Source organism: Leptodactylus fuscus, chromosome 2 (assembly GCF_031893055.1).
Source record: "Leptodactylus fuscus isolate aLepFus1 chromosome 2, aLepFus1.hap2, whole genome shotgun sequence".
Classification (NCBI taxonomy): domain Eukaryota; kingdom Metazoa; phylum Chordata; class Amphibia; order Anura; family Leptodactylidae; genus Leptodactylus; species Leptodactylus fuscus.
In genome coordinates this window covers 116,718,808-116,740,832 of record NC_134266.1, presented here as the reverse complement: position 1 = coordinate 116,740,832, position 22,025 = coordinate 116,718,808, and the positions used below count along the sequence as shown (strand labels likewise).

Below are 22,025 nucleotides of genomic sequence, written 5' to 3'. Positions count from 1 at the left end.
ACAAAAAAACAGTCCTCAAGCTCAGGGAAGAGGCAGACAGACAACCAAAACACCCCCTCCCCTTCCCCAGCACCCAGCATCTACTGCACCCAACAACTCCAACCATTTTCATTTTTGAAATTTTCCAGTAGCTGCTGCATTTCCTCCCTAGGCTTATACTCGAGTCAATAAGTTTTCCCAGTTTTTTGTGGTAAAATTAGGGGGGTCGGCTTATATTTGGGTCGGCTTATACTCGAGTATATAAGGTAACCATTAAAACACAGGACGTGTTTTTTTTTTTTGTTTTGTTTTGTTTTTTTTGTCTGTTTTCACAGATGGACAGATCAGTTCAAGTCAATGGCTTAGTTTTTAGAATCAGGCCTCACAAAAAAATGCATATGGAAACGTATCATGTTTTTTCCTGCAGTGCTTTTCACAGAAAGTCTACAGTTCTCCTCTGCGGACTTTCATTTTCGATTATACCTACATGGAAACTGCCAGCATTTCCGAAGGTATAATTGACTTGCTGTGATTTACAAAAACACGGCTTTTGAAATTGCAGAAAAATGTCTGCAGAGAAAATGATGCAATGTGTGGATGGACATAGCCAGAATCCTAGCCACTTTGCAGGTGCTGTAAAATGCTGTGGCAAAAGCGCGGCATCTTAGGCTTCGTGGGGTCCCAACCTTAAAGTCCATCAAACGGATTTGCATCTGCATGATAGCCATTAAATATGACTAATGAAGACCACTGTCAGTTAAAAGTGGATGACTCACGCGAAAAGGACATTAAGAATGGACACTAAATTGGACGTTAATTTGTTCCATTGCTCCCTGTGACTGGTTTCAGTCTGATCTGGTTGTATATGAAAATTGGACAGTTAGAAAACTGATAAAGTGACACACTGGGAAAATGGATGTTAAAAACGGACAGTTTCACTCATTTTAAATCCTGTTCTTGAATGCGCATTTAGCCTAAGGCTATGTTCACACAACAGTGAATAAAGGCTGTGTGACATCCGTTTCTTTTAATGGACATCACATGGCAACATTGATTTCAGTGACAGTGACTAGGGGCTATTCACATGACCGTTATTTTAATGGTTCGTTACCAATATAGGTCCTATTTTTGGCTGTTTTCACTAATCCCTCCAAACACTAAAATGTATCTGTGAAAACGGGGGCAAAACAGCCATGAAAAATTGTATCTTTTTTCATGGCAGTTTGCAACTCTTTTGTGTGAATCTGGTCTAAGGCTACATCCAGACAACCAAGGTGCAAAACAACCATATTTCAAACTTTTTGTACCCAAGGGGCACCCATTTTCACCTGCGTGTGCAGAGATCTGTGAAAACAACCAGAAATAGGACATGACCTATATTTTGACAGTCCATGACAACATACCATCAAAGTAATGGTAGTCTGAATAGCCGCCTTTCACTGACATTGAATTACTGCTATTAATCACTGTCATGTGCATGTAGTTTAAGGCTAGATTCACACGCTCATGAGTGATAATGGCAGTTAAAAATGGTAATTTTTCACATCCATTTTGCATCCAAGGGGTGCCCGTTTTCACAGATCCCTCATACATTGCAGTGCATGGAGGGATACGTGAAAACTAATAGAGCGAATGAGTTATATTTGTCTGTTACAACTAATTGTTGAAATATCGGTGATGTGAATAGCCCCAAATTTATGATGATGAAATTACATATAAAGATTCTTCTTCTATTTACAGGATATGGTAACGTATTACTTGAACCTCACATTTGCAAATTCAGAGTCTCCTAGATGGGAGAAAGAGTATCGTCTAACAGAAGCATTTCTAGTGCCTGATGGATCTCCTCAGTCTATGCATCAAGTATTGAAGAAAATATCTACTGACCATTGCGTTTTACAAAAGTACTATGAATATAATTCTGTCAGCTATGATCTGGAAACCTGTGGAGAAGCTTGTAAAATTGATCACGTATGTGCGATACGCGAAGTGGACTTTGCAAAGTATAATAACTGTGTAAATGGAGGCTCATCTTTAAAGCCTATCTCGTATATAGCTCTGATCATAATGATGCTTATCTGTTTCTGAAATAAACCACAAGATTTATTTTACAACAAAAGATTAAGACGACAATTACTAAAACAGATTTATTCCTAATCTCAGAGGTTTTGGCGCTGTGTAAAACCTGCTTGAGAGATGTTTATAAAACATATATGAAATTCTGCATGGTTTATGAGAAATGTCTGTAATACTAAATATTCTTCCAGCACAAACTGTTGAGTGTTTCTCTCTTTTTTTTTTTTTTTTTTTTTTTGTACATGCATCTTTTCTATTTTTTTTTTTTTTTTCCCTAGAATAAAATTTATAGAAAACACCAGACCCGAGCATATTGCATTTTGATTGTGTCCATACATGCCCATATGTTCTGAGCGAATTTACTTATTCTAAAAGATTTGGACTCAAACTGTTTGGTACATTGGGAATATCAGATCTATATCCAGTCCCAGCCATATAACCTTTATATGTTGCAGTCAGTAGCAGCCACAGCATCTAAGGTGTTTGACAGAGGGAGGGAGCCTTTTGGATGACCAAGAGATGATTGCTAGCTGCCAAATGGTTGCCATGGGATCTGGTCCCTAACAAAGGTAATTCCCCATGTCTGTCATAGATAATAGTCTGTTAAAGAGGACTTTTCATGGTTTGGGGCATAGGTAGTTCTATATACTGCTGGAAGGCTGACACTGTGCTGAATTCAGCGTACTGTCAGATTTCACGATCTGTGCCCTGAATGAAGAGCTATCGGCTCCCCCTCCCCTTTCCAAATTAATGTAGATTGAATGCACAAGTGTGAGAGGCCCATAACGCACAATCAGCTCTGCCACTCCAGGTTTGGGTAGAGCTGTCTGCATGTTCCTGAGTGGCCATTTTACTGCACTTGTGTAGCAGACCACAGGAAAAATGGACACTCTGATATGCGCAGGTGGCTCTGCCCAAACCTGGAGTGGCAGGGCTGATTGCACATGCATGATATTTTACAGACGTACAGCGCCGCGTAATGGCTGTGAAAGGCAGAAGGAAGAGGGCAGTAATCAGAAGGAGTGGTGTAACTAGGAATGGCGGGGTCCTGTTGTGAACTTTTGACATGCCCCCCCCCTTCCCCGACCAATCGATGTGATGCAGCACTCAACAGTCTGTACAAGGTTCAAAACTAATGGGACCAGAACCAAAGAGAGAGGAAAAGGGACATATGTGGCGAGTGGAAGAGAGAGGCAATCCCTGTGCAAGTGGAGACAGTACAGTACCCTTCAGAGTACTGCAACTTAATCCCAGCCCTCTAGGTTTTAATAAATTTATTAAGCAAGGTGGCTCAGTGGTTAGCACTGGCATAATCACAGGCATAATTAGCCTCTACCTTAACAATATAACACCTGAAAATGCCAAGGCTCTGGGTGTGTTAGCTGTAATGGGCTGGCAGGCAGAGCCACACAGCTAACACTCCTGGAGCCTACAAATAGTGGGGCTGGTTTATTCTTGAATGGAGTGGTTAAAAAAAAGTGTTTCATGGATCCAGTAGATCAGGGATAGGGAACCTTCGGCTCTCCAGCTGCTGTGAAACTACAATTCCCAACATGCTCCATTCACTTCCATGGGAGTTCCAAAAACAGCAGAGCAAGTATGCATGCTGGGGGTTGTAGTTTTGCAACAGCTGGAGAGCCGTACGTTCCCTACCCCTGCAGTATATGGTATTGCATTGGCCTGCTCACTTCTACGTCAGGAGGTCTGTTAGAAGTCTTCATCACAGATTGTCAAAAATACTGGATAAAATCATGCATCAAGCTGTGCTATTTTATTTTTTTTCAGTAAAAGACAACATCAAGGGCAGAAATAATAACTAGTAATGGGGCCCCACTCTGCCATGATCTCCTGAGGCAGCGCGTTCAGAACCTGAAAAGTATACAATTATTTTGGTCTCCTTTACACACAGGGATAACACACACAGTTATCTTAGTGTACAGCTAATGTACACAGTGATGTCATAGTACTGGGATAATCCAAACAGTGATGTCATAGTACTAGTATAATACACATAGTGATGTGACAATACAAGAATATATATATATATATATATATACACACACACACAGAGTGACATCATGGTACAGGAATAATGCCAATTATGACATCACTACAGTAGTATGTCTCAACTTTTTTAGGCTCAGGATAAGGGAGGGTAGATTTAAACAGTTATATTGGGGCATTACTTGCTTTTGGTGTCATACGAAAGCAGATATATGTGTGTGTGTGTGTGTGTATATATATATATACACTGGACTATAAGACGCACTGTACTATAAGGTTTTAGAGGAGGAAAATAGGGAAAAAAAATTTTGAAGCAAAAACTGGTAAAATATTTAATATATGGGAGTTGTAGCTTTGCAACAGCTACAAGGCCTACATTGACAGGTGACCCTGCAGCTGTACGGGGGATGTATAGGGCGTTTTTTTTGCGGGGCCAGATGTAATTTTTAGTTATACCATTTTGGGGGATATCTATTGCTTAGATCACCTTGTATTGAAAAAAAAAAACCAGGAGGTGAATTAGAACTTTTATTTATTTCATATTTTTAAAGCTTTTTTTTTTTTTTTTTACTATTTTATTCCCCCCCGGGGGCTTGAACCTGCGGTCACTTGATCGCAAGTCCCATAGACGGCAATACAACTGTATTGCCGTCTATGGGACATTCTGTCTATTAATATTACGGCTGGTCATAGAGACCAGCCGCAATACTAATATAGCCGTGACAGGCCTGGGAGCCTCATTAGGCTCCCGGCTGTCACCCGAACAGGTCGGCTCCTGCGATATCGCCGCGCAGGAGCCGGCCTGCAACGTCACAGGTACGGGGCCGGTGGGGACCGGCCCCGGGGGAGAAGGGGCCACCGATACTGTCCCGGCATCCGCTGTACTAGAGAGGCGGATGCCGGGGAGGGATAGACGCCGGGGCCTGAGACATCGCTACGATCCTCTGCCATGCATGAAGCCAGCGGCGGGGGCACGGAGGAGCCCCTGCCGCTGCTGGCTTCATGCAAGGCAGAGGATCGTAGCGATGTCTCAGGCCCCGGCACCTGTAATGGCGTCTATCACTTGCCGGCTTCCGCCTCTCTATTACAGCGGATGCCAGACGCCACCTTCAGACTATAAGACACACCCTTCTTTTCCCCCAAAATTTTGGGGAAAAAAAGTGCGTCTTATAGTCCGAAAAATACGGTAATCTCAACTGTGCGTTCTATCAGTGATGCCCCTGGAAATAATATAGATAGCACTACAGAGAAGAGAATCTCCTCTTTCATATGACACCAGAAGCAAGTTTATAATGCCCCAATATAACTGTTTGAAGTGACCCTCCCTTACTCTAATTTTCTCTATATATTACACAACCCTGTACTCCATTTACAGTAACATTCAGTGAATGGCATAAACAACTCAGAAACAGGGAAAGCGTGAAAAACTGCAGGATTTCACAGAAAGAAAACAAATGTGGTAAAGTATATTACAAAATGTATTAAAGGGGTATTCCCATCTACATAATTATTTTTAAATTTGTAGATAATTAAAAGTTAAACATTTTTGCAAATATAAGTAATTAAAAATTCTGCAGAGTTTTAAAGATTTTCTCTTTCTTAGTGGTGACAGTCTGTTATCTTGATCAGTTGCCATGGATACGACCACTAATGCAGAAACTTTCTAAGGTCAGAAAATCAGCCATGATTACTTTATTGTGGCCGGGATATCTTCTGATACATGTAGTGTCCCAGCCTGATAACCCAGCGACAATAAGAAGATCATGGCTGGGTTCCTGACAAGTCTCAGACCATAGAAAGTTTCTGCATTAGTGGTCGTATCCATGGCAACCGATCAAGATAAAAAACTGTCACCACTAAGATGATTAGAGAAAATCTTTAAAACTCTGCAGAATTTTTAATTACTTATATTTGCAAAAATGTTTAGCTTTTAATTATCTACAAATATAGATATGATTATGTACATGGGAATACTCCTTTACTGACACAAAGTTTAGTTATGCTTTACAAGCAGGTTTTTGTTCCTTCCAGTTCTGGTGAGTTTGACAGGTTTACCATCACTATGACATGCATGTCACAGGTGACACACCAAGACATTTTGGGTGACACATATTGGCAGCTGTTTATTGTGTTATTGCAATGATAAGCAGCTGCCGATACTTTTTACTTACCTGTCACGCCCCCTGTCCTAGCTGCCCTCCACTGCCTCCTCCACTGACTTCACGTACAGCTTCCCAGCCTTCTTCAGTGTTGGCAACAGCGCACCCTGGAGGCAGCAACAGAGGGTGTTCAGGTCTGGAGCATGGACAGGTGAGTAAAAAGTATTGGCCACTCAAATCAATTAAATCAAATAGGCTTTATTAAAGTGGGGGGACATTATGGGGGGGGGGGATTTGTGGTTTGAGGTATAACAGTCCGTGGAGTCTCGTCTTCCTCTTAGTTGGTGGCCGCTATATGGGGAGGTGGGGTGGGTGGTTTGGGGTATAACAGTCTGTGGAGTCTCATCTTCCTCTTAGTTGGTGGCCGCTATATGGGGAGGTGGGGTGGGGTGGGTGGTTTGGGGTATAACGGTCCGTGGAGTCTCATCTTCCTCTTGTTTGGTGACAGCTGGACACGTATTGGGCAGCGATCTCCACAGTGGCCTCTTCTTCTCCCAGTAGGATGTAGAGTTTCCTCTTCTCGTCTGCAGATATGAAGTCTGGGATGTGGGCAGAGAGTCTTTGGTAGTAGACGGCCCTCACAGCTGAGTATTTGGTGCAGTGTAGCAGGAAGTGGGTCTCGTCTTCTAGGGCCCCCTGGTCACAGTGCTGGCACAGTCTGTTCTCCCATGGCTTGTACGTCTGCCTGTGTCGCCCCATCTCCAGGTTGTGGGCGTTCAGTCTGTACCGGCTCAGGGTCTGTCTGTGTTTGGGGTGGCGTATTCTCTCCAGGTAGGTGGCCATGGTGTAGTCTGTTTGCAGTGACTGATACACAATGAGTTTCTTGGAGTTATTTATTGCGCTTCTCCATTCCTCGATGTACCACTCTTTGTATCTCTCAATGACTCCTTTTATTTGAGCCTTGTTCAGGGCATGTTGGGGGTTTTGGCTTGGCAGATGGCTGATGCTTGGTTGGGGGGGTATCATTTTTTTCTCGGGGCTCTGTGGCTCAGCCAGGCTTGGTGGTGGTAAGAGCCAGGGCTGCTGCCCTGTATGTGAGTCCAGAATGATAGCGCCCTCTTCTGCATGGTGAGCCATAGGGGGAGTCTGCCTAGCTCTGCCCTGCAGGCCATGTTGGAGGTGCTGCGATGGACATGGAGCAGGCACTTGCAGAACTCCAGGTGGAAGGGCTGGAATCCCACTTTGACTGGTCTGGGTAGGTGGCTGGGCCCCAAACCTCACTTCCATAGAGAAGGATCGGAGCAATGATTGCGTCAAATATCTTTAGCCAGACCCTCACTGGTGGTTTGAGGTGGTACAGTTGTCTTCTGATGGCGTAGAAGGTTCTGCAGGCTTTTGATTTCAGGGTTTCTATTGCTGCTTTGAAGCTTCCTGATTGGCTGAGCTCCAGCCCCAAGTAGGTGTAGCTGTTGGTTTTCTCCAGTGTGGAGCCGTTCAGTGTGGCACTACTCTATGTGGGGGTGGGGAGATAACACGGGGTCATATATGGTGGATGGGCTTTAAAAATGGGGTTATATAATGTGTGAGGGGGTATAAAGGTGTTATAAACTGTGTGAAGGTCATAAATAGAGGGATCATATGCTGTATGGGCAGAAAATGGGGTCACCATGTGAGGACTAAAAAAGAGGGTTATATACTGTGTGATTGGCCAGAAAAAGAGGGTCGTCTAGCGTGTGATAGTTCCAAAAAAGGGGTCGTATACTGTGTGATGGGCCAGAAAAAGGGGGGGGGTCGTATACAGTGATTGGCTAGAAAAAGGGGTGTCGTATACAGTGTGATGGGGCATATACATTTTTGTTACATTTACACAACTAATACACATTGAGTTTATTTTTTTTTTATTTTTATACATAAAACATACTAGTGCATCTCAATAAATTAGAATATCATCAAGTTATATTGTTTTTAATAATTCAATTGAAGAAGTGAAACCCCTACATTATATTGTCATTACAAACAGAGTGAACTTTTTCAAGTGTTTCTTTTTGTTAATGTTGATGATTATGGCTTGCAGGCAAGGATAACCCAAAAGTCATTATCTCAGAAAATTAGAATATTATATAAGACCAAATGTAAAAAATTATGTAACTCAGAAATGTTGGCCAAATTAAAAGTATGTCCAATAAATGCACTCAATACTTGATGAGGGCTCCTTCTGCAGGAATGATTGCATCAATGTGGCAATGTGGCATGGAGGCGATCAGCCTGTGGCACGGCAGAGGTGTTATGGAAGCCCAGGTTGTATGATAGAAGCCTTCAGCCATCTGCATTGTTGGGTCTGGTGTCTCTCATCTTCCTCTTGACAATACCCCATAGATTCAGGCGGGTTTGGTGGCCAATCAAGCTCAGTGATACTGTGGTTATTAATCCAGGTCTTGGTACTTTTGGCAGTATGGACAGGTGCCAAGTCCTGTTGGAAAATGAAATTTCCATCTTCAAAAAGCTTGTCGGTCGAGGAAACCATGAAGTGCTCTACAATTTCCTGGTAGACGGCTGCGCTGACTTTGGTCTTGATAAAACACTGTGGACCTACACCAGCAGATGACATGGCTCCCCAAATCACCACTGGTTGTGGAAACTTCACACTAGACCTCAAGCAGCTTGTATTGTATACAGCGAACTCTCCGCTCTTCCTCCAGACGTGGGGACCTTCCAAAAGAGACGCAAAATTTACTTTCTTCTGAAAACACCTTTGACCACTGAGCAACAGTCTATAACTTTTTGATGATATTCTAATTTATTGAGGTGCACTAGTACACTTTAAATAAAGATTGCATGACGGTGCCTTCTCGTATACAGGGCTAAGTGGCATTTTGACAATGCTGCAGGTGTGTACAGACAATATAGGTTAGTATGATGTTTTTATTTGTACATCTCACACCAGAGGTGCATAATGTCTGCAAACTCCTGTCAGTGAAGGGAATTACCTTCCAATAGATGGCGCTGGAGCAAGTTCCTATGTTCCGCCATGGAGCACTTGTTTGCATGTTCCTTCCCCAGTACCTGTGTGAGTGGCAGCTTTGTGTGATAAACATGGCAGTGCCTTATATGAGCAGAGTGTAGGACAGTCTGGAGTGCGGACAGAGGTGATGCTATTTATGTGCCTAGCGGTATACAGTATACATTCCCTGTTGTGTAACACTCCATGACAGGACAGAGTACGGGGCGTCCCGCCTCACTTCCTGCCTTCGGTCTAGCAGCACCGCGCCCCCTCCATGCAGCTGACAGTCCGGCATGCCGGGGTGCCTGCCGCCTCGCTACCGGCTCCTGGACCTGGCATTCGCGCTCCTGGGCACCGCCACCTTCCTGGTGGACCTGGGCTCTGATGTGTGGAGTGCTGTGTGGTACTACAAGGCGGGGGACACTGCCTGGGCCCTCCTGGTTATCGGTTTTTACGTCCTTTCGTCCTCGGTGCTGCAGCTACTCAGCTGGGGTTGGTTCTGGGTTGACAGACAGGACTGGGACCTTCAGAGGGAGGCTGAGGAACAGAAACCTGGTAATGGGGATATAAAGGAGCCTGCACCATGTGCCCAACAAATCTGTGGTGACTACGTGGAGTGCTATCGTTTACAAGCAGCTGCCAACCAGACGAGCAATGGAGGTGACGAGCATTGCAATAAATGGCAGGCAGATGCCAGTCAGGTCACCGGCGTGGGCACAGCTGTCAGTGTTGTGGATGCCGTGCCTATAGGGAAGGCTGAGCCACAAGTCAGTGCTTTGCATTCAGACACAGCCACAACTAATGGCGACCCAGCGCAGGACACAGGGACACTTGCGACCCTTGAGGAGCTCAGCGCCCGGGGCTGCTCCTGCACAGACTACAGCGCTTCAGGCAGCGAGGACGAGCCCGTCCTGAGGCGTTTCTGGACTTCTAAGATCATCCTGTGGCCTTCATGCTTCACTCTACTGCACCTTCTCCAGCTGGGGTACCCCCTCAGGTAGGTGCCCTGCATACACCGTGTGGCCTCGTCAGGGGGGCATAACCTCTGTACAGGTACTGTGGTTATTAAAGCAGGTCTGGGTACTTTGGGCAGGGATATAAATAAAATGGAGAAGTGGCTGCAATCCCACACCATAGCTGTTACCCCACCCTCACACCCAGGGCATTGCATTTTGGGTCCCATCCCAACACATTATTTCTGATAAGTAGGTTTTTTTTTTGTTTTTTTTTTACGCCATTCCAACAGGAGAGCGCTGTTTACGCTAAAAGAAGCAGGAGTGGCTTGGGAATCGCCGCTTTATTATCCATGTTATTGCAGGATGGAATTGCATGATGGCAGGTCGTTTTATTTATTTTATTTTTTTGTCTCGGGTTGTAATTGCTAAAAAAAAGTTTGAGACTGCGCTACAAATTCCCACTCAGTTCTTCCTCCCATCCTGGTACTCCTGATGTTAAACCCATCCGTATACTTGGCACTAGACAGACACTTGCTTTGCCGCCACCATAAAGGTAGTTTCGCATGTGGTAATTATATAGGGATTTCTGTTCAGCCCATACTCTGCTTCCATGGGAGGGAGAGATCACCACAGTATGCTGAAAAAAATCAGAGCTTAATTTTGTTGTGGATTCCAAGGCTTGAGACTCCCTGCTGTTTAGGCCCATTCATCTGTGGCATCAGCATTTTGACATGGCCGGACCACGGTCGAATATGGCAGTGATAATTGAAGAGGAATTTCTTAAAATTTTCTGCCATGTGAACACTTTGCTGGTATGTTCACATGGCAGAAAATGGATTCTGTGTGTGAAAATACCACGCAGCTAGCCGCGACGGAATGCTGATGCAGTGTGCCGGCATCCCGTTGCAGCATTCTGCTCCAGATTAGGCCTGAATGAATAGGCCTAATCGGGAGGGAGTCTCACGCTGCAGACGCCGCGTCTGAGTCAGGGCTTGTTCACATCTGCGCCGGCACTCCGTACTTGAGGTTTCCGTTTCCTGCCTAAAACAGAGGCAGGAGACGGAAACCTGCAGGAGTCTTTCTCACCCATTCATTTGAATGGGTGAGAAAGCTGTCCGGCGGTGAACGTTTTGCGCTCTCCGCCGCGAAACTGGGTTTTTTAATCCGGACACAGTCGGACATGCAGTACTCTGTGTCCGGATAAAAAAAATCCGGTTTCGCAGAGTTTTTTTATGGCATCGATTCTGGCACAAGAGGCATCAGTTCTGGTGCCTAAGCCTGATGGAAAAATTGCTACCTGCAGCATTTTTCCATCTGGCTCTCTTAAAATTTCTTCTGTGCCGGGTGCACACTGGGTTCTGGCATGCAGAAGACGGAAACCATAGAACGGAGACCCTAAACGCAGGTGTGAACCTAGCGTCAGCAGCGGAAACCACGGGAAGGAGGGGCATGTCATGTTAAAGTCAATGGCAGCCGTTTTTGGCAGCAGATTTTGAGGCGGATTCCATACTGCCAAAAAACTCTGTATGAACTAGCCCTTAGGGTGCACTCACATATGTATGGTAGAGCTATCAGTTTTTCTCTGGCGTGGTGCACACAATCCAGAAGGAAACTGATGCCACAACGCATCCTGTAGTTTTTTTATGGCATCGATTCTGGCACAAGAGGCATCAGTTCTGGTGCCTAAGCCTGATGGAAAAATTGCTACCTGCAGCATTTTTCCATCTGGCTCTCTTAAATTTTCTTCTGTGCCGGGTGCACACTAGGTTCTGCCTAAAGATGGATGCAGCAGCACCCTGCATTCTGCACAATCTATCTACAGTAGTGAAGTCGGCAACTGTACCTGAGCAGACGTTACTCTCCTGGGCTCGGCAGCTCCTCCTATAGGTGCTGTGGCCCGAACCTCCACTCATCTAGTATTGAAGCCGGCAATTGCCAGCTTCACTACTGTACTGGAGCAGAGGGCAATTTGGTGTTTGGCCGCTTGCATCCCAGCACTTTCATTATGACAGCAGGAGAAAACTTCTCCTGCCTGCTGACCCTCTCCAAGCCCCAATGCCCCGCACTAGCACCAGCAGGAATTGATAATCATCCCTGCTGTCATAAGGGATGAGGACTTGGTGACAATGGGCTGGTGATGAATGTTCCTCCCAGCTGCTGTTAATGTAAATTATGTATGGGGGGCACCTATGGGACAATATACTGTGGGTGGGATACTGAGGGGGAGACAATAGTGGGGCTTTTTACTGTGTAATGCCCCCACCCACAGTATAATGCCATGTTAGTTGCCCCCTGTACAGTATAATGCTGTGTTAGCTCCCTACACTGTATAATGTCACATTAGTTGCCCCATGTACGGTATGCTACATTAGTGACCCCCACACAGTGTAATTCCACATTAGTCGCCCCCGGCATAATCATAATTTTTCTTGTCTAAAACTGTGGTGTGTCTTCTAGTCAGATGCGTCTTTTTGTCTGAAGAATACCGTAATTACTGGATGTGTTCATCTAGGACCTTGCTCTATTGAGTACCCCTGCTCTATTGGCCTCAGCCGCCCATCATGGTCATGGATGATCATGGTAAAAACTGATGACAACTTATGGTTTTGTAGTAGAAATTTGTAACAAAGCCTGATGACACCTGATGCATTTTTGCTTAAGTTTTGGCATCTGTTGTAATGACTATGGGACAAAAAAACCCAAAAACGATACTGATGGAACTGATATGTGAATGCACCCTAAGGCTGGGTTCACAACTGTGCTCGGAGAGCGCTCAGGAAATTCGTTCTCAATTCCACTTGAACAATGAGGAGGGAAAAGTCCTGCTTGCAAGCAAGACTTTTCTCTCCGCATTTTTCGGGCAGAAACCTGGTGGACTCCATTCTAGTCTATGGGGTCCAAGGGTTTCCCTAGGTAACCACTTTTTAAGTGGATTGGGTTTCCATGTCACCCCACTGCTTCTTAGTGACGTGAGAAGTGTGGCTTGAAGCAAAGTACTCGGGCTGGTTTCACTCAGCTGAGTTCAGGCTATGCCGAACCATGCCTCCGAATTTTGGTTTTGTTTTATTCACATATCATGTACACTGACCGTAACTGGGGCAAATGAGGCCTGCAGTTCTGTGACCATTTAGGTGAGTCGTCGCTGTGCTCTTGGTGTAATTTTGGAAGGCTGGCCATTCATGGGAAGGTTCACCACAGTTCCCTGCTTTCTCAATTTGTGGATATTGGATCTCACTGTGGTTCTCTTGAGTCCCAAAGCTTTAGAGATGGCTTTCTAACCTTTTCCAGACTGATAAATCTCAATTACTTTTTCTTATTTGTTCCTGAATTTCTTTGGATCTCCCCATGATGTCTAGCTTCTGATGATCTTATGGTCTACTTTACTTTTCAGGCAGGTCCTATTTAACTTCTTCCGTGTTTGAGAACAGGTATGACAGGAAGCAGGTCTGGGTGAGGCTATAGGGAAATTGATCTCAGGGTTGGTTCACACTAGCGTATGTATTCCATCTGGGGAAAGTCCGCATGGAGACACCCCCCCCCCACCAATCGGAATACTATGGCAATTGCAAGCGCTGTGCTGTCAAAGCGCTAGGACCCCATAGACTATAATAGGGTCCGTGTGCTTGCCGTGCACTGACCGCATGAATTGTGTGCAGCAAGCACACGGACACCATTATAGTCTATGGGGTTCTTGCGCTTTGACAGCATAGCGCTTGCAATTGCGACTGTATTCCGTCTGGGGGGATCTTCATACGGACTATCCCCGGACGGAATACATACGCTAGTGTCAGCTTCCCAAATATGTGAGAAAACACAGTTAATTCATGTTTTAAGGGTGGGGGGCAAATACTCCTTCAAAAAGGGCCCTGTAGCTTTTGATAACTTTTTTCCCTTAATAGTAAAGATCTTCATTTAAAAACTGCATTTTGTGTTTACTTGTGTTATGCTTGTTTGGTGATCTGAAACATTTAAGTGTGACAAACATCTAAAAGATTTTCACACCACTGTAATTGTGTAGACTTAAAAAAATATATATACAGTTCATTATTACATACTTTAGATTGTTTCACTTGAAGAGGCAGGCTGGCGTTATGATGCTGCGAGGGACCAATCTCCAAACATCTTGCAGCGTCTTGGTGTTGTCTGAGCATGTATTCACATTTCAGAGAGATAAGACGTGTCAGTCTGTTATTGAACCCCCCCCCCCCCCAACACACGACAAAAACTGTCAGAGATTGGACTAAGATTCAAGCTACCTTCAAATTTTGGTGTCTGTTACAGTACCATTCTTGTGTTTGAGCTTAGGCCCAGCGGAGGCTCCTCTGGTACACTCGCTGCTTCAATCCCATTAGTGTGACATCACTGCTCCTGCCAGTCTGACAGGCGCAGGAATGGAGGGGCGGATGCAGATTAATATGAATGCATTTTTATTTTGTACCCCTCCCCTGTTACTTGCCTTTAATTTTATGATCCCATTAAGCTTCTTTTCGGGGATTGCCTAGATCACTGAATGTTCTAGGGGGCTCGATATAAAACTGTATCAATACTTACCTGCACACTCTCCTCCTGAGATGACACTGGCTCTTGTGCTATGCCCAAGACAGAGGACAAACTTTCCTGGCATATAACAGTAGCAATGATTGGCTGAGTCTCAGAAGCTCAGTGAATCAGTGTAAGGTTTATTCTACTACCGCAGTCTTGGCTCTGAAGGTGCTTTCTTATTATTAGTTATGCTTTTAACTACAGTTAGGAAATGTGGAGGTACTAGTGCTCGCCCCTCAGGGACGATGCAATGTGCCGTAGGCGAGATGTAGCTTTGCCCCCACTACTAATAAGTTATGGGTATATAAAACTGTATGGGTGCTGGTTTACCTGTTTGTACTACAAGAATCTGTGATACAGCCATTTACATGAAGCCTAAGATTATGTTCACATTAGCCATGCTCTGCCATGTCCTCATATGATAAAAATACTACACACTGACCCTATTGACTTATAATGGGCCATAGCTGTGGAGATTATCATCGTTCTAGTTTGTTGTGGTTTCTGTTATTTTGATAAAAACAATATTGCTACGTCCTTCCAATCTGTTTTGACTGCCATTGCTGCCTGAATTTCCAGTGTTAACACAGTTTTCCAAAATTTGGATTTGAATATAAACATTGGCGCACCAGTCACTTACATATATTTAGTTGTGCCTACCTTATGCACTATCCACATACATATAGGGCATTGTACAGTACTACAATTTTATTAATTGTGCAGTCTTGGGCACATTATATCAGTGAGTCATTGGGGTAAATTTAGTAACCCATCTATACCTGCTATTTGGCAGAAATGCAGTCAGTTTTTGCACCAAACAGGCACATTTTTGGATGATTCAGTGACGTTTTGTTTCCAGAAACGAAGCGTTACCAATACACTCATTCTTAGTTTTGAAATCATTTGTCTCAGTTCTAGATGGGTTGTCAGTCGGACCTTGACTGCTGCCAGATCTGAAGTGATCTCTGGAGGGAAGACTGGACATGCTAAATTTTTATTCAAAGGTTAAGGGGGCATTCACACTTGTATTGTGCTTGCAATGGTTTGCTAAAACCTTGATTAGAGGTCTATGCATGGCAGGTTACAACACATAGTAATCTGTCTGTGTCCGTTTTGCAATCTGTTTTTCCTTCTGCGCATGCTCAGAAAGAAGAGGGTTACAAAAAAAACAAATAGGTTGGTCAAAAACTGACAGCAAGCTGACACAAATGGTCCATTTTTTTGACTGACATTTATTGACTACTTGTTTAAAGAGGACCTTTCATCAGATTGGGCACAGGCAGTTCTATATACTGCTGGAAAGCTGACAGTGCGCTAAATTCAGCGCACTGTCGGCTTTCCCGATCTGTGCCCCGGGTAAAGCGCTATCGGTCCCGGTACCGTAGCGCTTTACAGTCAGAAGGGCGTTTCTGACACTTAGCCAGGGACGCCCTTCTGCCCAGCAGCGCCTATCGCACTGTACTGTGTGAGCGGGGAGGAACGCCCCCTCCCTTCGCTCACAGTGCTTGTCCATAGATGAGTATTATCAGGACGGGAGGGGGCGTTCCTCCCCGCTCATACTGTACAGCGCGATAGGCGCTGCTAGGTAGAAGGGCGTCCCTGGCTAAGTGTCAGAAACGCCCTTCTGACTGTAAAGCGCTATGGTATCGGGACCGATAGCGCTTTACACCGGGCACAGATTGGGAAAGCCGACAGTGCTCTGAATTCAGCACACTGTCAGCTTTCCGGCAGTATATAGAACTGCCTGTGGGCAAAATGGTGAAAGGTCCTCTTTAAAGAAGATCGATCCGCTGTGTAACTGTTTGGAATCCTTTTTGTACCAAACCATTAGTGCGTGTGTGTGTGTGTGTGTGTGTGTGTGTGTGTGTGTATAAATTTTTTAATTGTTTGCAAGCAGATGGTACCAGGCGCAAGTGTGAACATAGCATTACTGCATTACTTGTATATCCACCTAGGGTATGCGTAAATAAATACAATGCCCATTTTCTCTTTTTATGTACATATGTAAGCAGTAATACATGCATCTATAGTATTTGTGGTGTTTCTTTCCTGAAGAGGGTTTTTCTCCACCAACTCCATCTCCCTGCTCTGCATTCTTCAATAGCTGCTTCTCCACTGTGCAGTTGGAATTGTTTTCCTAGCTCTTACCATTCTGCCTCGGCACCTAATATGCTAACTAGCTTCTCTTTACTGTCAGATGGGTTGTCTCAGACTCTACTTCAGGACTGGGGACTAGAAAAAAAATTCCAACTGTACTTGAATAAATTTAGTTGTTGAAAGGTTAATATTTGGAAAAATATCAACATAAGTACTATAGATACATGTGCCACTCCTTTTAATACGGAGATAAAAAGAGAGAATAGGCATTAGAAAACATAGTGACTACATAAGGGATTCCATGTAAGAATTAACTGGGTTCCTATACTAAAATCACTCCTCTCTTAGGGCCTTGCCGTCTCATGACTAAAGGACAAATGTAATTCAGCCATATCCTGTCCTACATACACCACAAACATCCTCCTCTATCTGGACCTGTGGCCTCTGAATGAATAGGATAGGAGGCTTCCAAACTTATTATTTATATTACTCCTCTTTTTTTTTTTCTTTCCTTTCATTCTAAACCTGTTTTATTCATGGAAGGGATTTCTTTTTCACCCATATGCCATGTTCCTACAGGTGTATACATTCACTTGAAGTGGGCATCGCTGCATACAGAAACCCAGGAGAAGACCTGTTTAAAGACTATGCCTTCTTCCTTACCCATGACATCAGCATGATGCGGCTTGTGGAGACTTTCCTAGAAAACACGCCTCAGCTCATCCTAGTGCTCTATATCATTTTACAAAGAGAAGTAATACAGACTTTTCAGTGTAAGTGCATATAGCTGAAATAAATAGACATAAAAGAGGGCAGCAGGATTTGGAGGTACAAAACTACTTGGGAATAGTCAGTATTTGCCAAAATCCAATGTAGTAGAGAAAGTAAGTAATATTGACAAAATCTTGAGCAAGGCCTGTGCTCACAAGGCTGACACGTAACAGTTGTATTCACCTAGCTATCTACTTTTGTACTATATTGTATTTGGATTGTGAGTGAGATACTTTAGGCCTAGGAGAATTCTGATGAGCTCATGGTACTGTTAATGGGTAATATGTGTACATATGAGTCCATATGTCTCACCCATACAAGTGTTTACGACCTATGCTCCGCTTCTATTGGAATTTTATACTTTACATTGCTGTTTGAGGGGTTTTTTTTTCTCTAAGTTCTCCTTAGCTATCCCAAGGACTGCAAGGCCCACCAAGTGCCCTATGTAAATGAAGCGGTAGTTTACTTGCTTGACCACCATTCTATTAAAGGGGTTGGCCACTTTCAGACCAATATTGAGAAACAAATGTTATTGTGTTGTACAATAAAAGGATATACAATTTTCCAATATACTTTCTGTATCAATTCCTCACAGTTTTCTAGATTTCGGCTTGCCGTCATTCATTGGATAAAACTCTGACCATGGTCATGTGATTTACGGTCCATGGTCATGTGATGAGCACACAGGTTCACGGCTGATTACCAGGCAGATGTCTGATTACTGTGCAGTGACTATAACGAGTGGCACCTGTCTGTACATCACATGATCGTGGACTGTAAATCACATGACCATGGTTAGAGTTTAATCCACTAGAGGTAAGCAGAGATCTAGAAAACTGTGAGGAATTGATACAGAAAGTATATTGGAAAATTGTATAACTTTTTAATATACATGATGGGCCATTTATATGGATACACCTAAATAAAATGGGAATGGTTGTGATATCAACTTTCTGTTCGTGGCACATTAGCATATGGGAGGGGAAAAAGTTTTCAAGATGGGTGGTGACTATGGCGGCCATTTTGAACTTGGCCATTTCGGATCCAACTTTAGTTTTTTTCAATGGGAAGAGGGTCATGTGACACATCAAACTTATTGAGAATTTTATAACTGGAATACCCAGTTTTAAAAGTTTAGCCTGGAAACCCCTTTAAGATACTGGATTACCCCTTTCATTTTGTTATTGGAATGCCCAGTTAATTCTTTTATATTTATTATTACATTTGTTAATGCAGTGCATCGGCATTCTGCTCCAGATTAGGCCCAAATGAATGGGCCAGTCAGGACTGAGTCCTACGCTGCAGCTGGTTCAGCCGTGGAATCCACGTCAAGAAGGGTCATCACATTTCTTTTTTCTGCTAGCAGAAAAAAGAAGCGAGCGGCTCCCATTGAAGTCACGGGAGCCAATTTTTGGCAGCAGATTTTGAGGCGGATTCTGCATCAAAATCTGCTGCCAAACAACCGTGTGAACTCACCCTTAAGGGGATACTTGTTGTATTTTCTTTTATATTGTTTATGAATGAAGTGGACATATAACCTCTTGATTTAATGTGCTCATATGTTATATTATTTCTTCTGAAGTGTTCAGAATACACACCCAACAATATAAAGTCCACAGAGAAGTTGTGACGGCCAGTCACGTTATTACGTGGGTACAAATGATAAGACATTGGGTATATTTATCATGTGTCAAAATGAAGTCTAATTACATTTCTGCATAGGGAAGGGCTACACTGAGATTTTTTTTTCATCCATCTTACTCTACTAAGAATTAAAGGGGGTTGAGCCTTCAATACAAATGTCTGTAAGCAACTTCAATATGCATTTCAGAGCAACTTGTATTGCTTATTGTTATTTTAAAAAAAACAACAACTTTTTTCTACCAAATATTGTGTGGTGAAATAGATCCCAGTTTTGTATGAACTACTCACTGCCTAGCGGTTCTTCCTACTATGCAGATGATCTTGTGGTTTGTTCTTCACATTTTGCTTCTCCTGCTGCCAAACCTAGGAGATTGAGGTCACATAGTATCAGGCTGTTTTTCCTTATTGGACTGTGACAAAGCAGGGGAAGTTCACATGATGGAAATGTGATGTAAATTAGTTTAGGCTTTTGGGAATAACTGTGGACGACATCTCAAAAATTGTAGCAGTGTTATGAAGAGTAGCATGATGCCACAACAATCTGACTTTTTGTTTTCTAGATTTCAGCATCTCTGTGTCCTTTATCTGCATAAGTTGGGCCATTCTGGATTACCATCAATCACTGAGACTGTTCCTAAAAGAAAAGCACAAGCTCACAATCTTCTCTTCAGCCGCCTATTACTTATGGAACTTTTGCCTGATTTCATCACGTATCCTCTGCATCACACTCTTCACAGTCACTTTCCATTGGTGGATTGCTATACACTTTCTTCTTCTCTGGTCTGCGTTCTTTCTGTGGGCTAATCTCCAGAAGACCACATTTATGAAGCACTCCTTTCTGGAAATTGTCTACAGGGCTGCAGTAGCCATAATTCTTTACTTCTCATGGTTTAACATTGCTGACGGAAGAACAATCTACAGATGTATTGTCTACAATGTGTTTATTATTATAGACAGTGGGATACTTCTAGTGTCTTGGGTACAATGTAAGTTTCCATCCGTTTTGGATGGGTATGAAACACACATTATTGTGACTAACACAGTATTTTTTGCTGTAGGCCTTTTGTTAAGGTTACTTTATTACAAGTGTCTACACCCGAATGTTTTCAATGAAACAAAACAATACTTTGATGTACCAGATGGCAAAGGGACAGAAACAAATAAGTTACCGTCAGCAGAGAAGACTGGCCAACAAGAAATAACAAATGATAGAATGAAATATTTTGCAGAACGAGACTATTAGGCTATACCAAGTTTTTCTAAATCATTTCAGCTTTGTACTGTATTTCAGTAATACAATTTCTATATCAATCAGAGATGGCAATAATGCCTATACAGGCAAATTTATGCTTTGAAAAAAGCCTCTGAGGCTAGTTCCTGCACTGAATTCTATGGCTATGTTCCAACCTCATATCATCCATATAGTAATACATGGATCATCATTTGCTAACTAGTGGGTGTGGCTTAAGCATTTACTAGAGGTTGCCAGAATGTTCTGCCCTTTTTACCTTCCACCTCTGGAGCGATGTTTCCATACCTGAATACAAGTGGGTGGGGTGGGGGGGGGGGGTGTTTGATCTAACACAGGAGTGCCCAGAAAAAAGAGCCATAAGTATCAAGTCCCTTTACCATACAAACTGAATTGTTGTATGTGTAGATCGGTTTGACACATGTAGTGTTTGTGCCAGTTTGCTGTGCCAAAGCAAAGTGGATCCATAAAGTAGCATAATAAAGCTTGCTTCTCCTGTTTCCATAAAAAAAAAAACCCTGCATGCTTAATGCCAGCATAAAAGTGGTAGGGTTTTTCAGTTCAATCTGGGTTATTTATTTATGATCAATCAAGGCTTGCAATGGAAGTCTTCATGTGAATGTAACTCATTACAAAACACTACAGTCAATAATTGCTTTATTCACACATCAGTGTTGGTAAGTCTAGCTATGTTTTCAGAAGTTGAATGTAGAGACTCATATCATAGAGGACTACGATAGTAAATCTAGGACCCTGCAAAGTGTTTGGTCCAGCGATTATGGCCAATAAATACATTTTTATATAACCAGAAATGACTACAAAATACAGATAAGGTAGAATTGAAAGATTTGCACCTGCTCTATGTGTATTCTCTACTGTTTTTGACACACGCTCATGTGTGAATAAGGCCTAACACTACGTTTGTTCCCAACACTGCCATAAACAGTTTGAGAACACACAATTTTAAAAGAAATCTTGTGCCAAAAATTTTGAAAAGGTTGTATGAAATATTCTTTGGTTACGAATGACAGTAGAAAAAAAGATATCCTGTTATGAAACTTATCTTTGTGATTACTTTCCAGTTTAACACGGGAGTAGCCATTTAAATGCATTTTCGAGATGGGTTACATTTATGGAAGGTTTGAGAATATCCAGTTGCTGCTTATTTGTGAATATTGCTTACCTAAAGTGCCTTCAACATGTGCTGGAAATGCAGGATTGTGTACACAGCAATGGATCATTTTCATGGATGAATATTGTTAGTTTTTGTGCGAATGTATTTGTAAACATTTTACTAGAACAAATTGCAGTATTATATTTTTAATGTATTATTTTGTGAAATGTTAACCTCTCCTTGCTAAAGATTGCTACAAAGTAGAAGAATGTGCTTTGTTTCTGATTAAATGGAATAATTTGTAATGGATATTTTATTGTATCTTTGGAAAGTTTTACGTGTGATAAAAATCCAATGGTCAGTTCATATCCAACTGATTAATGCATATAAAATGACCGATTATGACATAACATTGGACAGAAATCTCAAAGAAGACGTGCACATCAATCTATAGTAAAATCTGTGCTCTGACGATGGTCCCACCCTGCAGTAG

The 22,025-nt window shown here is 43.0% G+C and overlaps 2 protein-coding genes across 2 annotated transcripts in view; both read left to right on the top strand.

The window, feature by feature from the left end:
* The window catches only part of SMPDL3B (sphingomyelin phosphodiesterase acid like 3B), a 28,453-nt gene extending 26,383 nt beyond the window's left edge, over positions 1–2,070 (top strand). The window contains exon 9 of the mRNA XM_075264557.1: positions 1,720–2,070. Within this exon, the coding sequence (XP_075120658.1) occupies positions 1,720–2,067 (348 nt within the window). The 3' untranslated portion in view covers positions 2,068–2,070. The remainder of the gene's footprint in view (positions 1–1,719) is intronic.
* Positions 2,071–9,449: 7,379 nt separating this feature from the next.
* On the top strand, positions 9,450–21,823 carry XKR8 (XK related 8). Its single transcript, XM_075264447.1, has 3 exons — positions 9,450–10,156; positions 17,334–17,527; positions 19,730–21,823. The coding sequence occupies exons 1-3, from the start codon at positions 9,453–9,455 to the stop codon at positions 20,410–20,412; spliced, it is 1,581 nt and encodes a 526-aa protein (XP_075120548.1). The 5' UTR covers positions 9,450–9,452; the 3' UTR covers positions 20,413–21,823.
* The last annotated feature ends 202 nt before the right edge of the window (positions 21,824–22,025 follow it).